The sequence below is a fragment of the Plectropomus leopardus genome, chromosome 3 (assembly GCF_008729295.1).
Source record: "Plectropomus leopardus isolate mb chromosome 3, YSFRI_Pleo_2.0, whole genome shotgun sequence".
Taxonomy (NCBI): domain Eukaryota; kingdom Metazoa; phylum Chordata; class Actinopteri; order Perciformes; family Serranidae; genus Plectropomus; species Plectropomus leopardus.
This window is the reverse complement of record NC_056465.1, coordinates 8,467,262-8,486,730: the sequence shown is the minus strand read 5'-3', so window position 1 is coordinate 8,486,730 and position 19,469 is coordinate 8,467,262. Positions and strand designations below refer to the sequence as shown.

General features: G+C 38.9%; 2 protein-coding genes across 4 annotated transcripts; both read left to right on the top strand.

Annotated features, from left to right (window-relative positions):
- Positions 1–5,716: 5,716 nt before the first annotated feature.
- Positions 5,717–10,160, top strand: glrx2 (glutaredoxin 2). Of its 3 annotated transcripts, none has more exons than XM_042481543.1 (4): positions 5,717–5,747; positions 6,970–7,030; positions 7,487–7,663; positions 9,790–10,160. In XM_042481543.1, exons 2-4 carry the CDS (start codon positions 6,971–6,973, stop codon positions 9,952–9,954), a joined length of 402 nt encoding a protein of 133 aa, XP_042337477.1. In that variant the 5' UTR covers positions 5,717–5,747; position 6,970; the 3' UTR covers positions 9,955–10,160. The 3 variants fall into 3 exon arrangements, with proteins under 3 accessions (XP_042337477.1, XP_042337463.1, XP_042337471.1); XM_042481529.1 differs by lacking the exon at positions 5,717–5,747 and adding an exon at positions 5,757–5,959; XM_042481537.1 differs by lacking the exon at positions 5,717–5,747 and adding an exon at positions 5,970–6,833.
- Positions 10,161–11,003: 843 nt separating this feature from the next.
- uchl5 (ubiquitin carboxyl-terminal hydrolase L5) lies at positions 11,004–19,017 on the top strand. Its single transcript, XM_042516348.1, has 11 exons — positions 11,004–11,199; positions 11,679–11,742; positions 11,823–11,928; positions 13,327–13,452; positions 14,203–14,264; positions 15,565–15,695; positions 15,933–15,996; positions 16,250–16,352; positions 17,699–17,812; positions 18,081–18,179; positions 18,641–19,017. The coding sequence occupies exons 1-11, from the start codon at positions 11,124–11,126 to the stop codon at positions 18,683–18,685; spliced, it is 990 nt and encodes a 329-aa protein (XP_042372282.1). The 5' UTR covers positions 11,004–11,123; the 3' UTR covers positions 18,686–19,017.
- Positions 19,018–19,469: the final 452 nt, after the last annotated feature.

Genomic DNA, 19,469 nt, shown 5'->3' with positions numbered 1-19,469 from the left:
CGGGATATTCTAAAGACAAATTTTGAATCAACAAGGTCATACAGGTTCATCTTAACCATGGGGCAAGGTACATTTGTTTTTATTTTTTCAGTTTAAAAGAAGACTTTTATTTGACAAAAATAATGTTCAATTAGCAAGCTGAAATGTCATGACACCAGAATGAGGTATGGCCCTACCTGTATGAGTGTGCACGGTGCCACCCAGTAACCAGTGTGCCAGGAGAGCTGGCACAGTGCCATATAGTAGCAGGGAAGCAGGTCAGTTCCAGCTACATCAAGTTAGTGTTAACCACAGAGCTTATTTATGGCTTCTAACAAAAAAACAGTTTTAAAAAAATCCAGTGACTTTGAGACGAGGGAAACGGTAGTGCTAAAATAAAACTCATTTCCTGGTATTATGAGTTATTATTGGGGCACTCTATGGAAGAGAAAGTCATGTACACCTAAAACTTACTTTGTTATTCAAAGGTTTTTCAAATTAAGGTAGTTTGAAGAGGTTTAGTTTTTGCCTTGTAAGAACCTCTACACATAATACTAGGCTGTAACTTTTTACATGTATTAGCCTACATGTAATTTGTTTTTTTAAACTTTGTTTAAAAAATGACAAATAAATCAACCTTATACCCTCCGCCTCTTCTTCTAATTGATTTTTATTGCCATTGGATGAACAGATTGTAACAAAACTTAAAAAATACTGAGACCGTTCCTGACCTTCTTGGCTGCCTAATGGAAAAATCCAAAAGATGTAATGTTTATGCACGTCCCCGGTGTCTTGTCTCTTTTCTTCTTGGATCAGACTTGACTCCTACCTTTTGAGGCATGGACCCAGGACCTCCAGTGGAGTCGTGTGCTGTCTGGCACCAGGAAGTTGGCAGCGGATAAGTTGAGTAATGTGGGTTGCTGGCTGGGGTACCAGGGCATCCCTCTGAAACAAGAAGATCAATGTTATTCACTTCAGGATTCAGTGGTTTCAATGTTGTGGCTGATTAAGGCAGTGCTGAATAGTATTTTTACATTAGGAAAAACCCCACAGAACAGTAAGAAGGTCTTTATTTTCTCTGCCCATGGTGTTGGCTCAGTCCTGACCCCCCTTGGACTTGGTCTTAAGCAGATTTGGAATCAGTCCTGGCTTTGGTGTCTACAGCCAGCCCTGACTGACAGTTTTCTCAACACATAAAAAAACGTTGAGTCTGGCTGCAGCTCAGCTACTGACTGAAACTCACATGGAGTGAAAAATCACAGTGACACACACTTTACTTATCCGCATGATAAGTGCTATAGATTTTAGTGTTACCTTATTGATGAACTGACTAAAAATGAGTTATTATGCACTTTGCCAATTGCCTGTTAAGCAGAAACTCTACAGCACTCAATCAAGCTATGGCCAAGAGCTATGCTTTGATCAATGGAGACTACAATTGAGTTTTTTTTCTTTAGTATGAGGCCTCCTCGGTCGAAAGAAACTGCTAACTGTGCAGAAAATATCATTTTAAGAAATCTGTTAGAAATATAACAAAAAAGGGCTAGTTTTCTTCACTACATTTTCAAAACTTGCAAAAATAGACCAGAACAAACTTTCTTTTATTTTTGAATCAAAATGCTTAAAACCTTGCATACAGTTAGAAAAGGCTTACTTATTATAATACAAATGTGTTACGCTAGCATCATAACACTTCCAAAAAGTCCATCCTAATTGGCAGTCAATCAAAGAGGTCAAATGCTAGTGAGACTCTTCCTTGTTCATAATTGACCAGAACATGTGTCACTAAGATTTGATCAGTCGACCTGTCATTTATCACCATTTCACAAAATTTAATTTTTCTTTTCCTTCACAGGGATGAAGAGGAGGAGCAGGCTGTGTCAGACAGCGAGGGAAAACCTGACTCATCAGTCTCACTTCTCACACATAAAAAGGCACTTGCATATTCCCTAAAGCTGCCAGTGTGCTTCTTCAGAGGTGCTCGTCAGATGGTCCTTTCTGATATCAGATTTAGGGGCTGTAACTTTCTGAAACTAGCAAACCGACATTCACACCCACTTCACACAGTGATTAGCCAGCTGCGAAAGGAGGTCTGAACTTCTGTCTCGCTCTCTTTTCTCATTCTTTACACAACCATTTCTGTTACTATTCATGTGAACACCCCAGTGTAGCAACACTATGGCCTCGTTCAAACTGCCAGCCCAATCTTGTTTTGTTATTTGCATACCCAGAATTTATCCAGATTGATTTTAGAAGTTTGAAAAGCAAACAAATACATGAAATCAGATCCAAACCAATCATCACATTCAATGGGAAACGACAGCCAGAGTCCTGCATCAAAGCCTGGGTTTACTGGAACACCCCCCCCCAAACCTGCTTTATATTACATTGTGTTTCCTTCACATGCCACAGGTTCTGCCCAGCCTGCTTTCTCAAGTGACGCTGCCGATGTGCGTATCGTTCCGACACAGCAGGTGTCTGTCCGCTGGCATAACATACCACCACAAATGGCGTATTCTTACCTTATGCCATCTGGCGGCATTCCATGCACACGTGAAAGATGCCTTTTGCCGTCTCGCATTTATGCCAAAAGCATTGACACAGCAGCATTATTTCACAATTTTTGATTGAGAACAGCTGCAAAAAGCAATATATAGAACATAAGAAGGATTTGGCCTGGGGTTAAATTTTGGTTGGAATGAAAATAAGGTTCACAATATTTTAAATTTCTAACAATGTTAGAATTTCACATTGTGTGGACGTTAACATTATGATGTTTTGCAGACGTTGGGTTCTTCATGCGAAGTTGTGATTCTACATTAAGATGCTGTTGGCATATAATGTATGGAAGGCACCTAATTTTGGTTACTTAAAGACAAAACTTCAATGATGTAAAAAATACATAAACAAAATATCTGTTCATCAATTTCAAACTTCACATCCTAAATTTAATCAAATATTAACATCTAACAACACTGGTGACCAGCTAGGAAGTTATGATGAGCATAACCTGAACCCAGTCTTTACTCTGAACCTCCCTGTGGACAACATGTACCTGCTGTCTGTGTGTCTTTCTTCCACTGATCCAAAGATAAATATCAGGAGGATTTCATGCATGAATTGCTGATATGGGTGACTGTGATAGTCTGTTTTTACCATCACTGTGATGGACAGGTTTCCAGTCCACGCACCAGGATAAAAGCGACATAAATAAATTTAGTCCATCATGAACACGTTGCGATTTGCATTCCAAACAAATGTTGAGCCAGAAGAAGCGATGTCAACAACTCACCCCATGCTGGCTCTAATTTGTCAAAGTGAAGCATTAGAGGCCTGATGCCAATGAGATGTGTGATATAGATCACACTAATGGCTGCTCAGTCTTTTCTAAAGACAAATTATCCACTGCAAACGACACCCAGTCCATTTTCTGAATGATGTGATAGTCCTGACCTGATCTTTTAATCTATTGCTAATGCATGACTGTCTATAATGGCAAATTGTGTTGTCTAACCAACATCATATGATACCGTTTAGCATGTAGTAAGCATATTAAATGTGTTTTTATTAAATACGTGGGTGCATGCATCTATATCAAGAGACAGTATAGACGTTATAGCGGCATCAGAAATTTGATGGCTCTATGGTACCCAGTAGTGCGAATATGTCCACCAACAATTTGTCAACAAATATCAGTTCCACATGTCAGAATTTCATTGCAGCTTGAAATGTTTTCCCATGCCTCATTACCAACCTATTTTACATGAGGGAGGGCGTGCACATTTTCCTGACTGTGCTTGAAATGGTACATGAAATGTGCTTTTTGAAAAAATTCTTGTCCTTTCTTTTAAGAGTTATCTAGCTCGTTATCATATTATTTAGCCAGAGAATACTGTTACGTATTGGTGCCCAAGGTTTGTATTAGGATAAAAACACTAACTGCTTAAAGCACAATGAGCTAAATATGCCCTCAACAATGCTTAATTAATAGAGGATTTGTCTCTTTCTCTATGTGGGAACACAGAATTAATGATGTGACACCTCTCTATTTAGAGGTTATAGCCTACGTCAGTCAGTGAGGGATGCTGTCCATTGCCATGGCAACCTCTTGGCCAGCCAGTGGGAATGTGTTTTCCCTCACCTCTCGACCAACGTTTGGTGAAGGGCTAACCCCAGTATAGGCTGTGTTGGTTTGATGTACTGAGCAGAGAGGATTCGAACATGTTGCATGGGAGGAAGTGTAATCTAAACACACACAAACACACTCTCTTGTATCAGCTGGACCAATCCTCCTCGTCTTTTTTATCAAATGTATCATTGCTGTGGGCAGGTATTTGAACCCTCACACAATTCTCCACCGCCTTTCATAACATTTCAGGATTTGTGTTGGGTATTATCCACTCCGGGGCAAAACGGCACATCTCTTTGATGGTGTGTGAATCCATCCTGAAATCATGCAATTCTCGCTTGGCTTTGGAGAAAAAAAAAAAGGTATTTGAAGTGGAGCACTTTTGTGCTGCCTCATCAGATATCTTTAGATTAGCGATTGATTCCCTCGCCTGTGAGCCTGTCTCTGGCTAACATGGTAAATGGGAAACAGTTAACACTGAACTAATGCATTTCCTCCTGCATTTGAAGAGGGAGGGGAGACGAAAACCTTTGAGGATAAAGGAAGAAATTATCTGCATCTGCAGTAGCTTTGATGGCTGGGCTGTGCAAAGTGTGTGTGATGACTGAAGAATTAAATCTCTACTCTCTGCTGGAATCCCACTGGTCACTTTGACCTCCGCAACAAGTGATGTTTTACTTGGGGTGACATTCATGGATGGATTACTGAGTGGGCCTTCAGGGCACAGGCCCAGGGACCCAAAGCTTCGGGGCCCAGAGTTTTGGGGCCCAAAGTTTCAGTAACCCCCCCAGAAGACATGAAAAATTACTACAAAGCAACATGAAACGGGCAAAATGAAATAACAATACCTCACATAGACACAAAATTACTATTTTTTTTAAAGACTATTTTTTGGGCTTTTTATGCCTTTAATTGAAAGGAAAGACTAAGCAAGAAAGGGGGAGAGAGAGAGGGGGCAACATGCAGCAAAGGACCAAGGCCAGAATTGAACCTGCAGTCACTGCAATGAGGACACAGCCTCTATACATGGGGCGTTGCTCTATCCACTGAGCCACGAGCGCCCCAATACAAAATTACCTTTATGAGAGATTCAGTTAACTCAGTGAGACCCAAATGACTGCAGAAGGACAAAGAACAACCAGATGGAGAAACAAAATGACAAAAAAGAGACATAGGATTACTAAAAGCACACAAAATTATGTCAGAAAATCACAAAATTACCTCAATAACACAATATTATCTAAAAGAGACCCTAATGACCACAAAAGAGACACAAAACAACCATAAAGACACACATGACAAAATGATTACAAAGCCACACAAATCAAGCACAGAAATGAAAAGAAACACAACATAACCACAAAAATGGGCTAAACAACGACAGAGACACAAAAGAAAAACTACAAAGATAACATAAAACTACCACAGTAAATACATAGGGTTTGATGAGATAGCGGGTGTCGATATAACACTGTTAGCATGCACTCCAAACTGTGTGGTGCATGCACAGACTGTAATAAGGCCACATGGATGTATCACGTTTGAAGCTCCTCCTCCACATTCGTGTTGTTTACTGGCGTTACGCCTAAACCTTCAAAACCCGGCTTGCGTCAGAAACTACTTCCGGTGTTCACGTAAGGTAGGCTTTCAGGCATAAACAATCCAAATAAGAGGCAAAAGCAAGTGCTCAGTATCAGCCAGGGGTGGTGTGTGGTTTCAGCGCAGTTTGTTCACTAACCGCATGTTTCATCCAGGCCAACAGTTCGATTATTTTTTGGCAACATTTTGTTTTTTCTCCATGTTTGCTCGAGCAGGATGTCTCCCCAGGGTGGCATGGACCGGCTGCCGAAGGTCATTCTCGCTAGCTTGACTAAAAGATAATGGCTAATAGCTTAGCTAGTTTAATAAACCAACAACAGAGCATTATATAAAAATGGGCAACGTTAACGTTAACATTTAAACAGTACAACACCGCGGGACATCATTTTCTGTGGAAAAGGCTAAATATCTTAGCTAGTCCATTCAATGCCGCATGCTTGATGTAATGTTACGTTGCTGAACAGATATGTTTCATAATAACAATATTCTACATTTAATCCGTTTAACAGTGTCAAAGACAGCTATGATGTGACGTTTATGATACAGTAGATACCTCTGGCAAATTCGGCATGCATGTGATCCACCAGCAATCCATATTTTAACCATAAATCAATCTTTATTATATGAATGCCTCTTGTTGTCAAAGCTAGCTAACTTGATGCCCCGCGGGGGGCGGTAGTAAAATAATTGCAAACATACAGATTAAACGCAAACAACTACTGCGAGACGCAGCAAATGTACACCGAATTTACAGTAAGATGTTCACGTTTCATTAACGTTTCACAGCCATGATTGATGAAGTGTTTTTCGTTTTCACACAGGCATGCCGCCTTGACTTTGCTAGATTTTAAATGGAGTTTGGCATGCCGCATGCACACACCAAATCTGAGCCAATTACAAGCATGTGTACTTGTAATCCTGGATTACCAAGCACATAAAGCTTACTGCAGTTGTAGACCAGGCGTTATAAGGAGTAGAACATCGGTATCTAAGACGTGGTGAAATTAATAGCTGCTACTATTACAATGGGCATTTACAGACCAGCATTTATCTTCATGTTAGATATTTTCATGCTGATTATTCATCTTCAGTTCGCCTCATCCAGGGATTTATTCACGTTTCTAAGGTTATTGCATGGACCTGGCTCTATTCTGTGATAATCCTTGTAGTGTGTGTTGATTAGATTCCAGGAGATTGAAATGTAAGTTACAACCGAACACCAAAATGCAAGCTCCAATATTGCGATTTGTCTTTTTTTTCAGAATGGGGAATTTTACATCTTCTACATCCCTGTCCAGCACATCTTGTGCACAGTATGTTCAGGTTAGTAGATCTGTCACTTGCATCATGTTATCAAACATTTTGGTAAATTAGTGCCCTGTGGATCTTCCTAGTTTGAATTGTCTGTGTTTGATTAAGTTTTACATGAAAAGCCATAAGTTAAATTTCTCAAAAAAAAATGATTTCCTGGTGTTTCCACCAGCACGCCTTATCATCATAGTAAATTGTGTTTCTTGGCTTTTGTTTTTATCAGTTTGTTCAAGTATGTTACATCCTGTTTTGTACATTCTCTGTACATTTTTGAGTCAAAAGCCTGATAAGAAAAGGGGTGAGGGTTCACTCACTGAGTAAACATTAACCATGGAAATACTAAATGAAACTTCAGAGTTAAGTGTCCTTTCACCTTTGCCCAGCAACTAACTTGAGACCTGGTATGTGCGGTCTATTTCTGTGTTCTACTAACATTTAATTAAATTTTATTTTTGCCTGACCTTTCAGGAGGTGGTGTCACAGAACTGTGTGGTGATATTTTCCAAGACCACCTGTCCTTATTGCAAAATGGCCAAGAACGTGTTCAATGAAATTGGCGCAACCTACAAAGTGATTGAGTTGGATGAGCACAATGATGGGAGAAGACTGCAAGAGGCCTTAGCTCAGATGACCGGTGCCAGAACAGTAAGGGCCTCATGTATTTTGGGATCGGAATTTGAAGTAACGCTGTTATTTCAGTGTCTATTTAAAAAAGAAGAAAGAAAGAAGAAACCAGTCATATTTGACAGCTTGTTTGTTCTGGCAGCTCTGCATGTAAGTTAAATTTAGATTGACTTGATGAGTGTTTCGTTTGGGCTGCTGCTAAGAATAAGGACTTTATCTTGATTTAAAACAGCTGAATCTGATTTGAGATAAAGAGCAGAACAGGCTACATCTTTGTCACACTACGTTCTTAAATCATAGCAAATATTTTGACAGTAGTGACAATCTGATTTTTTTTATATAAGAATGAAAATATGTAGGTACAATTCCATGTTTAGAGAAGATCACATCACCTAAAGTCTGTAACATACGTACAATGAAGACATTCACAGGGTTTTAAAGTTGGAAAATGCAAATTTTTCCAATCAAAATTAGATTAAAAAAATAATAATAATACTGACTTTATTTCATATGATCAGTATGTATCTGCACTAGTGTAACACATTTTTAGCTTATTGTATTCTATAGTTGACTCACTGTGCTCTTCCTCCTTTTGTTTGTCAGCTGTGGAAGTTGTGAGTTTTACAAGCAAAAAAAGGCAAAACTCAACTTTTATTTCTGATTTATTTTTGGTTGTGTCATATATTATTTATGAAACCAATTGCCAGTTATAGCATTTCTTTAAACAATGATTTTACACTGAAGTAATTAAATTAAATGATGAGTTAAAACTCATGAAATAACTTCTTGTGTTACACTTTTCACAAACTGTGCTGCAAAATCCACCGGCAAAAAAACCACAGACACAGGAAAGCAAAACTATTACACACAAGCATTGGAAACTAGATATTCAAATACATGTAAACGTAAATTTATATGTTACCCATCCTCCTTACACTGTTAGTATAAATGCTGTGAGCTATTTTTGTAGCAACTTAAACATCTGTTGCAACAGAAAAGCTGATGCTGTAGCAAGATAAAGCTAACCACCTGCACTGATCTGCTGAATGGAAAACAGCCTAACTCTGTGTCGCACTTAACCCTCATTCTCTCCTTCAGTGCTCACCAGCGAAAGTGAAAGCCAAAGATATACTTTTTTTTTTTTTAAACAAGCTTTACATGCTTTTTGCTTGGCATCAGTATATTTGCGTTTTTTTGGCGCTTTGTCTGTAGTGTGTGTAGCTTCCTCTTTAATGCATGCTGCTTTAGGTGTGATCAACAGTCTTTTTATGAATTCTCAACCTCACATCAACATGCTGTAATTTTGGGCACAGGGGCCACACACCCAAAAACATCCTGAACATGGCAAAATAAGAAAATAAAAGGAGGAGGCAGGGTCTTTGCAGATAAATATACCCCCACGCACTTTTAGTGGGTCATAAGTGGTGATTTAGAGGAATTGTTGATTATTGCTGAATGTTAATTTAATATGTGTCCGACACATTAAAATCGGTGGTGATTTTCATGAGCCACTTAATCCAAATGAAGGAGGCCCAGATTCACAACTATTGAAAAATTTAGAGGCATAAATTATTCATAGGATATAAATAAGAGTTTAAATGGGAAAATGTGACCCCTAAAATTCATGACGCGTGAAAGAAGACGTATCAGTCTGTTGAAGTTGTGATGTTACAGAGTGGAGGTTCTTCCCTCACACATTATCTTTGGCTGACTGCAGTCACTGGCTTGCAAGTAGTTCTTCAACCAGCGAGGAAACAAGTTGAATTGTGGCTTGCCATCAAGCTACTCATGGAATTAACATTAATTAGCAACATGAACTGGCTTATTTATCTTAAACGGTGAAAAGTGAGGCGAAAACTGAGAACCTAGCTGCATATTTTGTACACTTCTGTTAGCTAATAGTAAAGAGAGATGAGAGTCACTGACTAGAACAAAGTGGTTCCAAAAACCACCCTCCAAAGAAGGTTTTAAATGCTTTAACTCCTCAGGAAACTGAAATGTTGTGGCAGGATGTAGTGGAAGCCAGAGGGCTGCTGCTTGAAGATGTCAGGTGCCTCATAAAGCTTGAACTTTTAAAAGACAGAACTCTGCACTTAGCCTCTTTCCCTTTTTAAGAGCTTATGTTGTGACATGATCTGTGTGTTCAGGTCCCGAGAGTCTTCATTAACGGAAACTGCATTGGGGGCGGCTCGGATACCAAACAGCTCCATCAGCAGGGAAAGTTGCTGCCCCTGATTGAACAGTGTGCTCCCTGCTGTGCTGCGACCAGCGCCGAGGGCTCGGGCAGCGGACAGTTCGAGTCGGCTAAATGACTAACCGTTCTTGTAGTGTTTTTTAATCCTGTATTTATTAAGTGTTTGCTCAATCTCGTACTACAAGTTGTACATTGTTTGAGCACAACTGTGTTATTTATTTATCAAAGTGCTTTGGATACTTGATGTTTGGCTCCATACATTTTCCTGTATTGTACGTTGTACAGTGTTATTATTATTAAAGCTGCCATCTTTTAAACAAAAAACTTTGAATAGTGGAAGTAGTTCTCACCTGCGTGGGTGTTTTTTTTTTTTATTAAAGATTATTACAGTTACAAAAAAGCACCATTTCTCTAAGCATCATGCATCATCAAGCTGTGAACATCAGTCAGTTGTGAAGTACTGACATACTGATTCAATACTCTGAGTTTCTATGAAGTCATTCTTCATATCTTGTAAGGTTGAAAGAACTGCAGATTTCTTGTGACTGATGATTAGCACATTTATTTGAACATTACATAACACTGCAAAATGTTAGGAATTTGCAGAGAATGTAAAAATATAAATTGCAATCATTTTGTATTTTTTTTACTTGCTTGTAAAAAAAAAAACATTTTCTATGTTTGTCACTGTATCTAGTATTTTAACAGAAGCTGTTTGTCCCTGAATTTCTTTTATATGAGGTAAATGGTAAGTGTCTTAACAATTAAATGAATCATGAAACATAACAACATAACATGTATGTATATTAATGTATAACAACCACTCTTAACCTTTTCTTAATGCCTTGAATGTGTATTAATCATTATTAATAAATATAAATGAAAATCCAATAGAGTTCTGTCTCTGGCATTGCGTTTTTCTGCAGAGGGGTGTCTCATTTGTTACCCCGTTCGTCGCGGGCGGGTGGGTATTATAGTTTAATAGAGTGCTATTTCTTTTTAAATAATGGATCATTTGTTTTAAGCCTTATTTTTTACAAATGTGATTCGATGTATTTTATTGAACTATGCTTGTCGCAAATACTTTGTAATCATTTTTGTTGCCTTTCGACGGTACACGCTGTAAAATCAAACGCGCGCACCCACATTGCCCACATTGCACCGCATCACAGTGAGGTCACTCCAGTGCTTCAGTGAAATTAGCTTGAGTAGCGGTTGTAGTGCTAAGCTAGGGCATTAGCATCTGGTATATGTGCGCTATAGGTTGAATAAACAACATATCGAAGAATGGCCGGAAGCGCAGGAGAGTGGTGTCTGATGGAGAGTGACCCTGGCGTGTTCACGGAGCTGATAAAAGGTTTTGGTGAGTGACTGCTAGACTAGCTGCTCTTTCAGCGTAACGTAACGTGGCTATACGGCAGCGCTAGCAAGCTAGCTCCGTGAAAGCTAACGATAACTTATAAATTTGCTACTATTGATTTCCTATGCAAAAACGGAAATAATACTTTGAGAATGAGGCCAAAATAATTTGGAGGCGAAGTATGTTTAACGGCCACACAAGTGCTTCATTCTCAAAAAACATGCATGTAATATTTGTGCAGTCTTAGCTAACTCAATTAGGCAAGCTAACTGGCTAGCATTACTCAGCGTTCAAAACAACGGCGCGTGAAAACAAATCCCCACACATGACTGGCATTTATTGTGTTTTGCTTTGCTGTGTACCTGTCAGTGGGAAAAGCTGCTCGCTTACTTAACGTTTGTAAACAGATCGTGTATATTTTACTTATACAATTACTACTAGAGGTATCACTGAATGTGTGATGCTTTGCTTTTCCTTGTCAGGTTGCAAAGGCGCCCAGGTTGAAGAGATATGGAGCATGGAGCCAGAGAACTTCGACAACTTGAAGTATGTTTGTACCCGCAGCTTCGTGATACTGCATGCTCACTTTAAAGAGAGGCCTCATTAATGCACCTGTTCTGTTGCAGACCAGTTCACGGGTTGATTTTCCTCTTCAAGTGGCAGCCAGGTGAGGAGCCTGCAGGATCAATTGTGCAGGATTCAAGGCTTGACCACATCTTCTTTGCAAAACAGGTATATTTTGTTATGTTCTAAAAAGCACATACATTGAGCCTTTTGATATCAGCAACACATTGTTATTTTGCAGTCCATAGCCAATAAAATGATCAGCCTCTTGGCCTTTTCACACCTGAAAGTCTGAACCAAGGTCCACATTAAGGTTTGCATATTTAAAAAAATTGTATACATGTGATCTGGTTTGGTTGCAATTATGAGAGCGACCTTTAAAACTACACATAGCATATGTCCTGCCATCATCACCTACGTGAGCTTCATCACCCTATACTTGACATAGATTGGAGATTGGTTTGTAAATGGGCTTTCTTGTCCTCTTGTATCCCATCTTCGTCATCCTTTTAGAAATGAATTACAAATGTATTTTGTTGTCCACTGACTGTTGCTTATTTCGTCTCCTCCTCTTCCAAAGTGCTACCTTGGGGCATTTAGTTCTGTTGTGTTTTTCATTGGCAAACTGAAACCTACACTGTAAATTTACTAGCCTTTGATAACTTCACTGCTAACTTGTCCGCTGCTCCGAACGCCAGCACCTGTCTTCTCTGAGTGCAGTCGCACGTAGTCTCTCTGTTGCAATACCACACACACAACACTCTGAGGCTCTTATCTTGGTCTGAAAGTCCGGACCATTCAATGTTTTCACATCAGAAACAAACTGAATCATGGTTCAGTTTGATCTGGACCGACATCACCTCTTTTCATCGGATCACGATTCGACTATTTGGTCTTGATTGTGTTCCAGGGGAGGTTTCACATCTGTAATTTTGGTTTGGATCAAACTCAAAAGTCAGAACCAAATAAGGATGGTGTGAAAGGGATCACTGTCTACTTTTGTACATCTCATTTGACACTTTTTCTCTATTAACACACGTGTGTCCTTTTAGATACATTTGACTAAAAATCTATCTGATAAATTATAACTCTTAAGTAAGGGTCATTATCAGGAATTAAAAAAAAAAAAATCTACTCTATAATGTGCCAACTAAGGCCGCATGAGATGGTCACTGAGCTGATCAGAACAAATAAGAAAGCCAAGTGCAATTGTAAGACATTGTTATTTATAGTGCAGAGTTGTTCAGCCAAATTGGATAATGATTGAGGTAATGAATTGCTGTGCTTCTAAACTGAGTGTGGCAATGACATTAAGCACACAGCCCACACAATAAGCCACAACAAACTGGGAGGATGCTTCTCCTAACTCTGATATTCTTACAAGATGTAGAAGATCTGGCTCTAAATGGATAGAACCAAAGAAAATTAGCAATTCATAAAATTGGTATCTGTTGCAATTTACAATGGGTTTAATAAGGCTACTTTTAATTACATATCTTGCAGCATTAAGGGGGTTCTTTTGGCTGTCCAGTTAATTATTTTTGAATATTCTCTGTATGCTTTCAGGTTATTAACAACGCCTGTGCCACCCAGGCAATAGTCAGCGTTCTGCTCAACTGCTCCCATTCGGACATGTTGCTCGGAGACACACTGACGGAGTTCAGAGAGTTTTCACAGAGTTTTGACGCAGCTGTAAGTGCATTTATTTTAATTTCTAACTGGAATCTGTGCATTAGTTCAGGACTTTACTTGCCTACCCTCTTCACAATGTAATTTTCTGCTTGTGTATTTGTTAAAAACTATGAAAATTCTCTTTTTTAACTAAAGTGACACTTAACATTTGGCTTGTACCTCCAATGACAAGTGATGCATTATTCATTCAAAAGAGTGTTCAAACTGCTTTCCCTCTGGGAGCAGTAATTTATTACACAACTTGCTACAGTAATTTCCCCTTCCGTCTTTAATACTGACAATTTCATCCTCTTACCTTCAAAACCACGATGACTCAGTTGTCTGTCCCACAAATGTTCAAAAGAACCAGGCTGAACTGATTTATGATGCTCAACTTCCCCTTTGATTTCTAAAAGCTCAAAGTCGAGTGACTTCTTCTGTCTAGAAAAACATACTTGGTGTTATTTTTATTGATGTTTAGTCGAAACCAGTTTAAAAACGCCCACAATTAATGTTGGGTGAAAAGAAGAGCAGGACTCACTGCATAGAAGAATGTATACATTCATAGACATGATAGCAACAAATAAGTCATTTATCTTAATTAGTGCCCTTTTAATATTAATACCATAGAAATACTAATTAGATGCATGGCTTGGTGCTAGCAAAAGGAATGTATAGTGTGTCCTGTGCAGCCTCTCATACCCCCGCTGCTTCTGTAAGGCCAGGGTTATACAGTCAGCATTATAATCCTGAACCTCTCGCTCTCCACAGATGAAAGGTTTGGCTCTTAGCAACTCTGAAGTGATCCGACAAGTTCACAACAGCTTTGCCAGGTAAGCTCTCGCTCATATCATATCCAGCTGCAGAGAGTCTGTTTGATTGGCTTCATGTTATTTTTAGCTCCCTCATTGGGACTCTGAACAGTGATTGGCCCAGTTGTTGCTAATGCACCTGTCTGCCTTTGTGAGGCTGGGGTCGTTCGTTGGTCACCCCGAAACTTTGTCACCATTGATTCTCTTGTAATAAATTACAGCTAAAAAACTTTTCTTCGCATGAAGCACAACTGAACACATTTTTATTTGAGGGCAAACAGGGTTCGACATATGTGTTTTTTCTACCTACCTGTTTGGGCAAGTGGGTCTGAAATCTACTTATAAGAAGTTAATCTTAACTCTCCTCTATATAAATTGATATATCTATTAACAGTTATCAAGTAACAACAAAAACAAAAGTTAATTGTTGATGTATAATGTTTCGCTCAAATCATCTAACAACAACAAGTTAAATTCCTGTTTCCACGGTATTTATAATGCTCGCTCACGCCTTAGCTCATGAACTTTGTTTTTACTTGCCACTGTTTTCCTGCTAGTGCCCACTTTGTACTGTGCACGTGCCACTCTCAACAGAGATGAGACGTGAGATGGCTCTACTATTTCCATCATCAGTTCTGCAAATTCACAGTGTTTAATTCTTCTTTTTTTTTTACCACTTAACCACCGGGCCCAACATGGCATTTTACTTACCCCAGGCACTCGGGCAATCTGTATTGTTTCGCCATGGCAATTATGTTTAATATTCTGTACATCACATTGATTTATTGACCAAGCTTGAGGTTGTTTTTTTTTTTTTTTTTAGAGCAGAGGTCCTACTCTTTAAATCAGGGTCCCAGTGGGTGCTTAAAAAGTCTAAAAAGTCATTGAATACATTAATTTAAAAATAAGGCCTTAATTAGAATTAAAATGTCCCAAATCAATCTTTGTTTGGGGCAAAGATTTTATTTATCTTTTTTTTATCCTTGTCTAACCTCCTCTCTGACTTGTTGAGAAAGTTTTTTGTTTTTTATCAATATTTAAATTAGCTCATCTAACAAAAAAACATCACAGTAGACCTTTGAGCAAAACTGCCCCTCACCCTGAAGTCACTGATGTTGGTTCACTTTTTTTTTTCAATTTCATCCCAACTCACATTTTATTAGTCTTACAAACGCTTTACTCTCACTTGCCTTAAGCTGTAGGAACCCTGCTTTGAAAAGACAAAACAACAGCATCTACATTCGTTTGTGTAATGCATAATAATTATCTTTGATATTAATTTTATAATTGTGCATGTTTTTTTTTTTTTTTGTATTTGTAGACAGCAAATGTTTGAATTTGATGCAAAGTCGTCAGCAAAGGACGAGGACGCCTTCCACTTTGTGAGCTACGTTCCTGTAAACGGCAGGCTATACGAGCTGGACGGACTCCGAGAGGGACCAATCGACCTGGGTAAGCAGAAAGGAGCCCTTTGTTATTGTTCTTGCGTTACTTTATTGTTTTCGGTGCCAAAATTGGCAGTTTAATGTTTTTAGTCTCTGAGTGCGAGGTCCTGCTGCGCACAGCTGAATTTCGCCCTGTTGGCCACGGTCCATTTCCCCTAAAAGCTGTCTGTTTTATGATGATGTACAGTTACTGTGTGGATGGACATCTGCAGGATTATTTATTTGCATCTGTGTGTTTCTTCAGGTGCATGCAACCAGGATGACTGGATCAGCGCAGTCCGCCCAGTGATTGAGAAAAGAATACAGAAGTGAATATCTTATTTCTATCTCTATTTCATATTTATTACAGGTGATCCAAATGCTTTTTATCACATTTGGTGTGGATATTGCTGCAGCTTTTAGCCTTTTACTTTATTTTAAAACTCTTATATTTTTTCATAGTTTTTAGTAGTATTCGCTCCGTATATCCAGACTTTTTCAGCCAAATACTGTACCACCTTTTGATCTTCTTGACAGTATATCAGTCTCTACTTACTAAACTAGTATTGTTCCCCTCTTCAGGTACAGTGAAGGAGAGATCCGATTCAACCTAATGGCCATTGTGTCTGACAGAAAGATGATATATGAGAGGAAAATCGCAGAGCTCCAGACTCAGCTTACCGAGGTGAGTGGCAGCAAAAAGAGCTAAATTCACTGCAGACGTGACAAAGAATAATGTATTCTTTCACGATCTCCCTGTGAGGCTGTATGCGGAATGCATCAGATGTCGGCTTTCAAAAAGGCAGAGATTGTAACTGTTGTGCTCCAGAAAAAAACAAAAAAAACAAAACTTGTTTTGCTTGGCACTCCATTCACTAATCTGTTTGATGTCACATCATTTGTCTACCACACATTGTGCATCAGAGACACATTGGCTGTAAGAAAGGTGTGGTCTGTTCCACCTGATGTCACACCCGACGTCATTATTGGGTGTTGTCAGAAATATGCTCTGTTGCACCTGAACCAACCACACCTAACAGTGTTGTCAAGGTAAACTGATCAAACCCTAATTACAAATACAGTATGCATTCCTGCAGCAAGGAGAAGCATTGAACCACTGGAGGTCAGCAAACCCAAAGTTTCCAGTTTAACTTCCACAGTGTGTGCAAACTTATTTAAGGAGTGGGGTATCTCTGCTTATTGCATTATAGTGCTGTTTACCTTATTTAGTTATTACTCATGAATCTACATGGAGTTTCCCATCATTCTCAGCTGCAGTCCTTACAGTGGCCTAAAGCAGACCTTGCACAGGGGTAACAAACCAAAATTATGAGCTGTAGAGTGCAGAGTTAGAGTTGGCAACCAGTTGTCATAATTTCTGAACAGTTTTATCCACACAGACAGATAATCTGTAAAAAAAAAATGGCATAAACTAGAATCCACTATGGTCAGTCATTGCTCGTGAACTGCGGTCAAACTAGGCAGCACTGATGGAGTATGAATCAAGATTCTGTTACTGCATTACCTGTTTCTCGTCTCAGATGTTTTCAGAAACATATTTTAGTGGACTTTTTAGCTGTACAGTAAGAATGTTTGCTACCCAGCCGGTGATATGTGCTTTGTTTTGGCTCAACTGTGTCCAACATGACAGCAAGGTCACAATCTCTTATTTTACAACTAAACAGTGCACTAAAACATGTTTGTGAAAACATTTTAGGTGATAAAAAGACAATGCAGTGATAGATTGATTCATACTTGATCAGAAGTTTGACCGCAGTTTACCAGCAGGGATACTCTTTAGCTCTGATTGGTTGTGTTTGTTCATGTTCACGTAGATTCTTGAAAATGCTATAAGAAGCACTACAAGGAGCAGAAACATGTTTCTTTTTTACATGCACTACTGTCAGGATAAAGCGACACTTTCCGCAAATATGACAAAAAGTTATTTTATTAATTAGTTTCTTCTAACAAAAACTATGAAGGATTTCAACTGTTCATATTGAAAACTTTTTTTCCCTTTTGTGTCCTCAGGATGAACCGATGGACACAGACCAGAGCAGCACGTTTCTTAGCTCCATCCAGTCAGAGATTGCCAAGTACCAGCTCCTTATTGAAGAGGAAAATCAGAAACTTAAAAGATATAAGGTAGGTTTCTCCTCAACACCACATTCCCTCCCATCACATGTTGTAGTTCATTTAACATTCACTGTGATATAAATACAGGGAAATGTCCCATTGGGCTACAGTGTATTTTTATCTGTAAAACAATATATTTTGAGGTACTATAAGCACTTTATAAATGTAGAGGCTGTGTTTACTGCAGTCACCTCCAAATGAAGGTCTTTTGGATTTCCTTCGTAAACATCACTCATGCGCAGTTTTCCACTTGGTGGATTTATGTGTTTTCTCACAGATTGAAAACATTCGGAGAAAGCACAACTACCTTCCTTTCATCATGGAGCTACTGAAGACACTGGCAGAGTACCAACAGTTAATACCTTTGGTGGAGAAGGTATTTTCTTTTCTTTTCTTTCTTTGTGGCTTTCTTCAACACTACTCGCTTTCTATTCATGCGTGTCCGGGGAGACTTAAGTACCTTGACATTTTGAAACGTCGTGGGTATTCCTCCTCATTAATTTTAATGGGATCTCTTGCAGTTTTGGGGGCTCTCGTGAATAAATAATGAAAGACTTTGGTCAATGTGAAGGGTTTTAAGAAATCCAATCAAACTTAATGAAAGGTGTTTCAGTTTCAGTGTTTATTCTGTCCACTAGAGGGCAAACGTGGCATCTCATAAGCATGCCATGCCGAGCTCATGAATAAGACTCTGAAGTTAATTTTGTTATGTTTAATAAAGTGCAGTAATTAAAATTAAATGTCTGCAGAGTGCGAGCCCAGATTTGGTATTATTTATTAATTCATGTGTAAATTCTCCACAGTAATAAAAAATGTTTTTTTCTTTTTTCTCACCAGGCAAAGGAGAAACAGAGTGCCAAAAAAGCCCAGGAGGCAAAGTGAACAACAGCACACTTCAGCAGAGAAGCCTCTTAATACACGCACGCATCCAGAACCCTACAGTCACTCTTTCATCACCGAGCCACATACAGATACTGTTTATCATCAGTCATAATGATATTAATGACCACGGATGGCCTGCAAGCACATCTTCACTGTGGCACCCTGTGAACCATCCAGACATTAAGAACTGCACTGCAGGTGCAGCAGAGAGACTGTCCGGCAAAATGCTCTCTCTCCATGTGCCCATCAACTCTAATGCATGGTAGAAGGAAAGATGTGCTCAGATTATGTTCTGTCTTATTTTCATAATAAAATGTCTAGATGTTTGTGAATCAGTGTTTTCATGAACAGATTTTCAAAACTGATCAAAATCAATATTATTTATATATTTTATTTTTTTTCTCAGAATGGGCAATTATAGACATGTCTGCAGATATTTGTATCCACTGTGGACAAAAATTTAACACTTGTTTTTTCTCCCATTTTTCACAGGTTTAAGTTAAAAAAACAAGACTTTTTTTTAAGGCACTCAATAGATAATATTTCTCTCAAACTTTGGCCTTTGTTAAAATCTGAGCTGTGAGCACTTCTTTTCCAATGTAATCCATCCACCTCACCGGAGTGGCATATCGAGATGGCGATTAAACAGCATGATAATAACACAGGTGTGCTTGGGATGGTCACAATAAAATGCAAGTCTAAAATGAGCAATTTAATCACACAACACAATGCCACAGATATCCGAAATGTTTAGGGAGTGTGCCATTGGCATGCTGACTGCAGG

What these genes read in the sequence shown, in the direction of transcription:
- uchl5 (XM_042516348.1), top strand. Translation starts at nt 11,124, where the DNA reads ATGGCCGGAAGCGCAGGAGAGTGGTGTCTGATGGAGAGTGACCCTGGC. An exon ending in GGAGCTGATAAAAGGTTTTG is followed by an intron (nt 11,200 to 11,678) that starts GTGAGTGACTGC and finishes TTTCCTTGTCAG; the next exon opens with GTTGCAAAGGCGCCCAGGTT. An exon ending in TCCAGACTCAGCTTACCGAG is followed by an intron (nt 16,353 to 17,698) that starts GTGAGTGGCAGC and finishes TTGTGTCCTCAG; the next exon opens with GATGAACCGATGGACACAGA.
- glrx2 (XM_042481529.1), top strand. Translation starts at nt 5,850, where the DNA reads ATGTTTCATCCAGGCCAACAGTTCGATTATTTTTTGGCAACATTTTGT. An exon ending in CTTGTGCACAGTATGTTCAG is followed by an intron (nt 7,031 to 7,486) that starts GTTAGTAGATCT and finishes CTGACCTTTCAG; the next exon opens with GAGGTGGTGTCACAGAACTG. An exon ending in AGATGACCGGTGCCAGAACA is followed by an intron (nt 7,664 to 9,789) that starts GTAAGGGCCTCA and finishes CTGTGTGTTCAG; the next exon opens with GTCCCGAGAGTCTTCATTAA.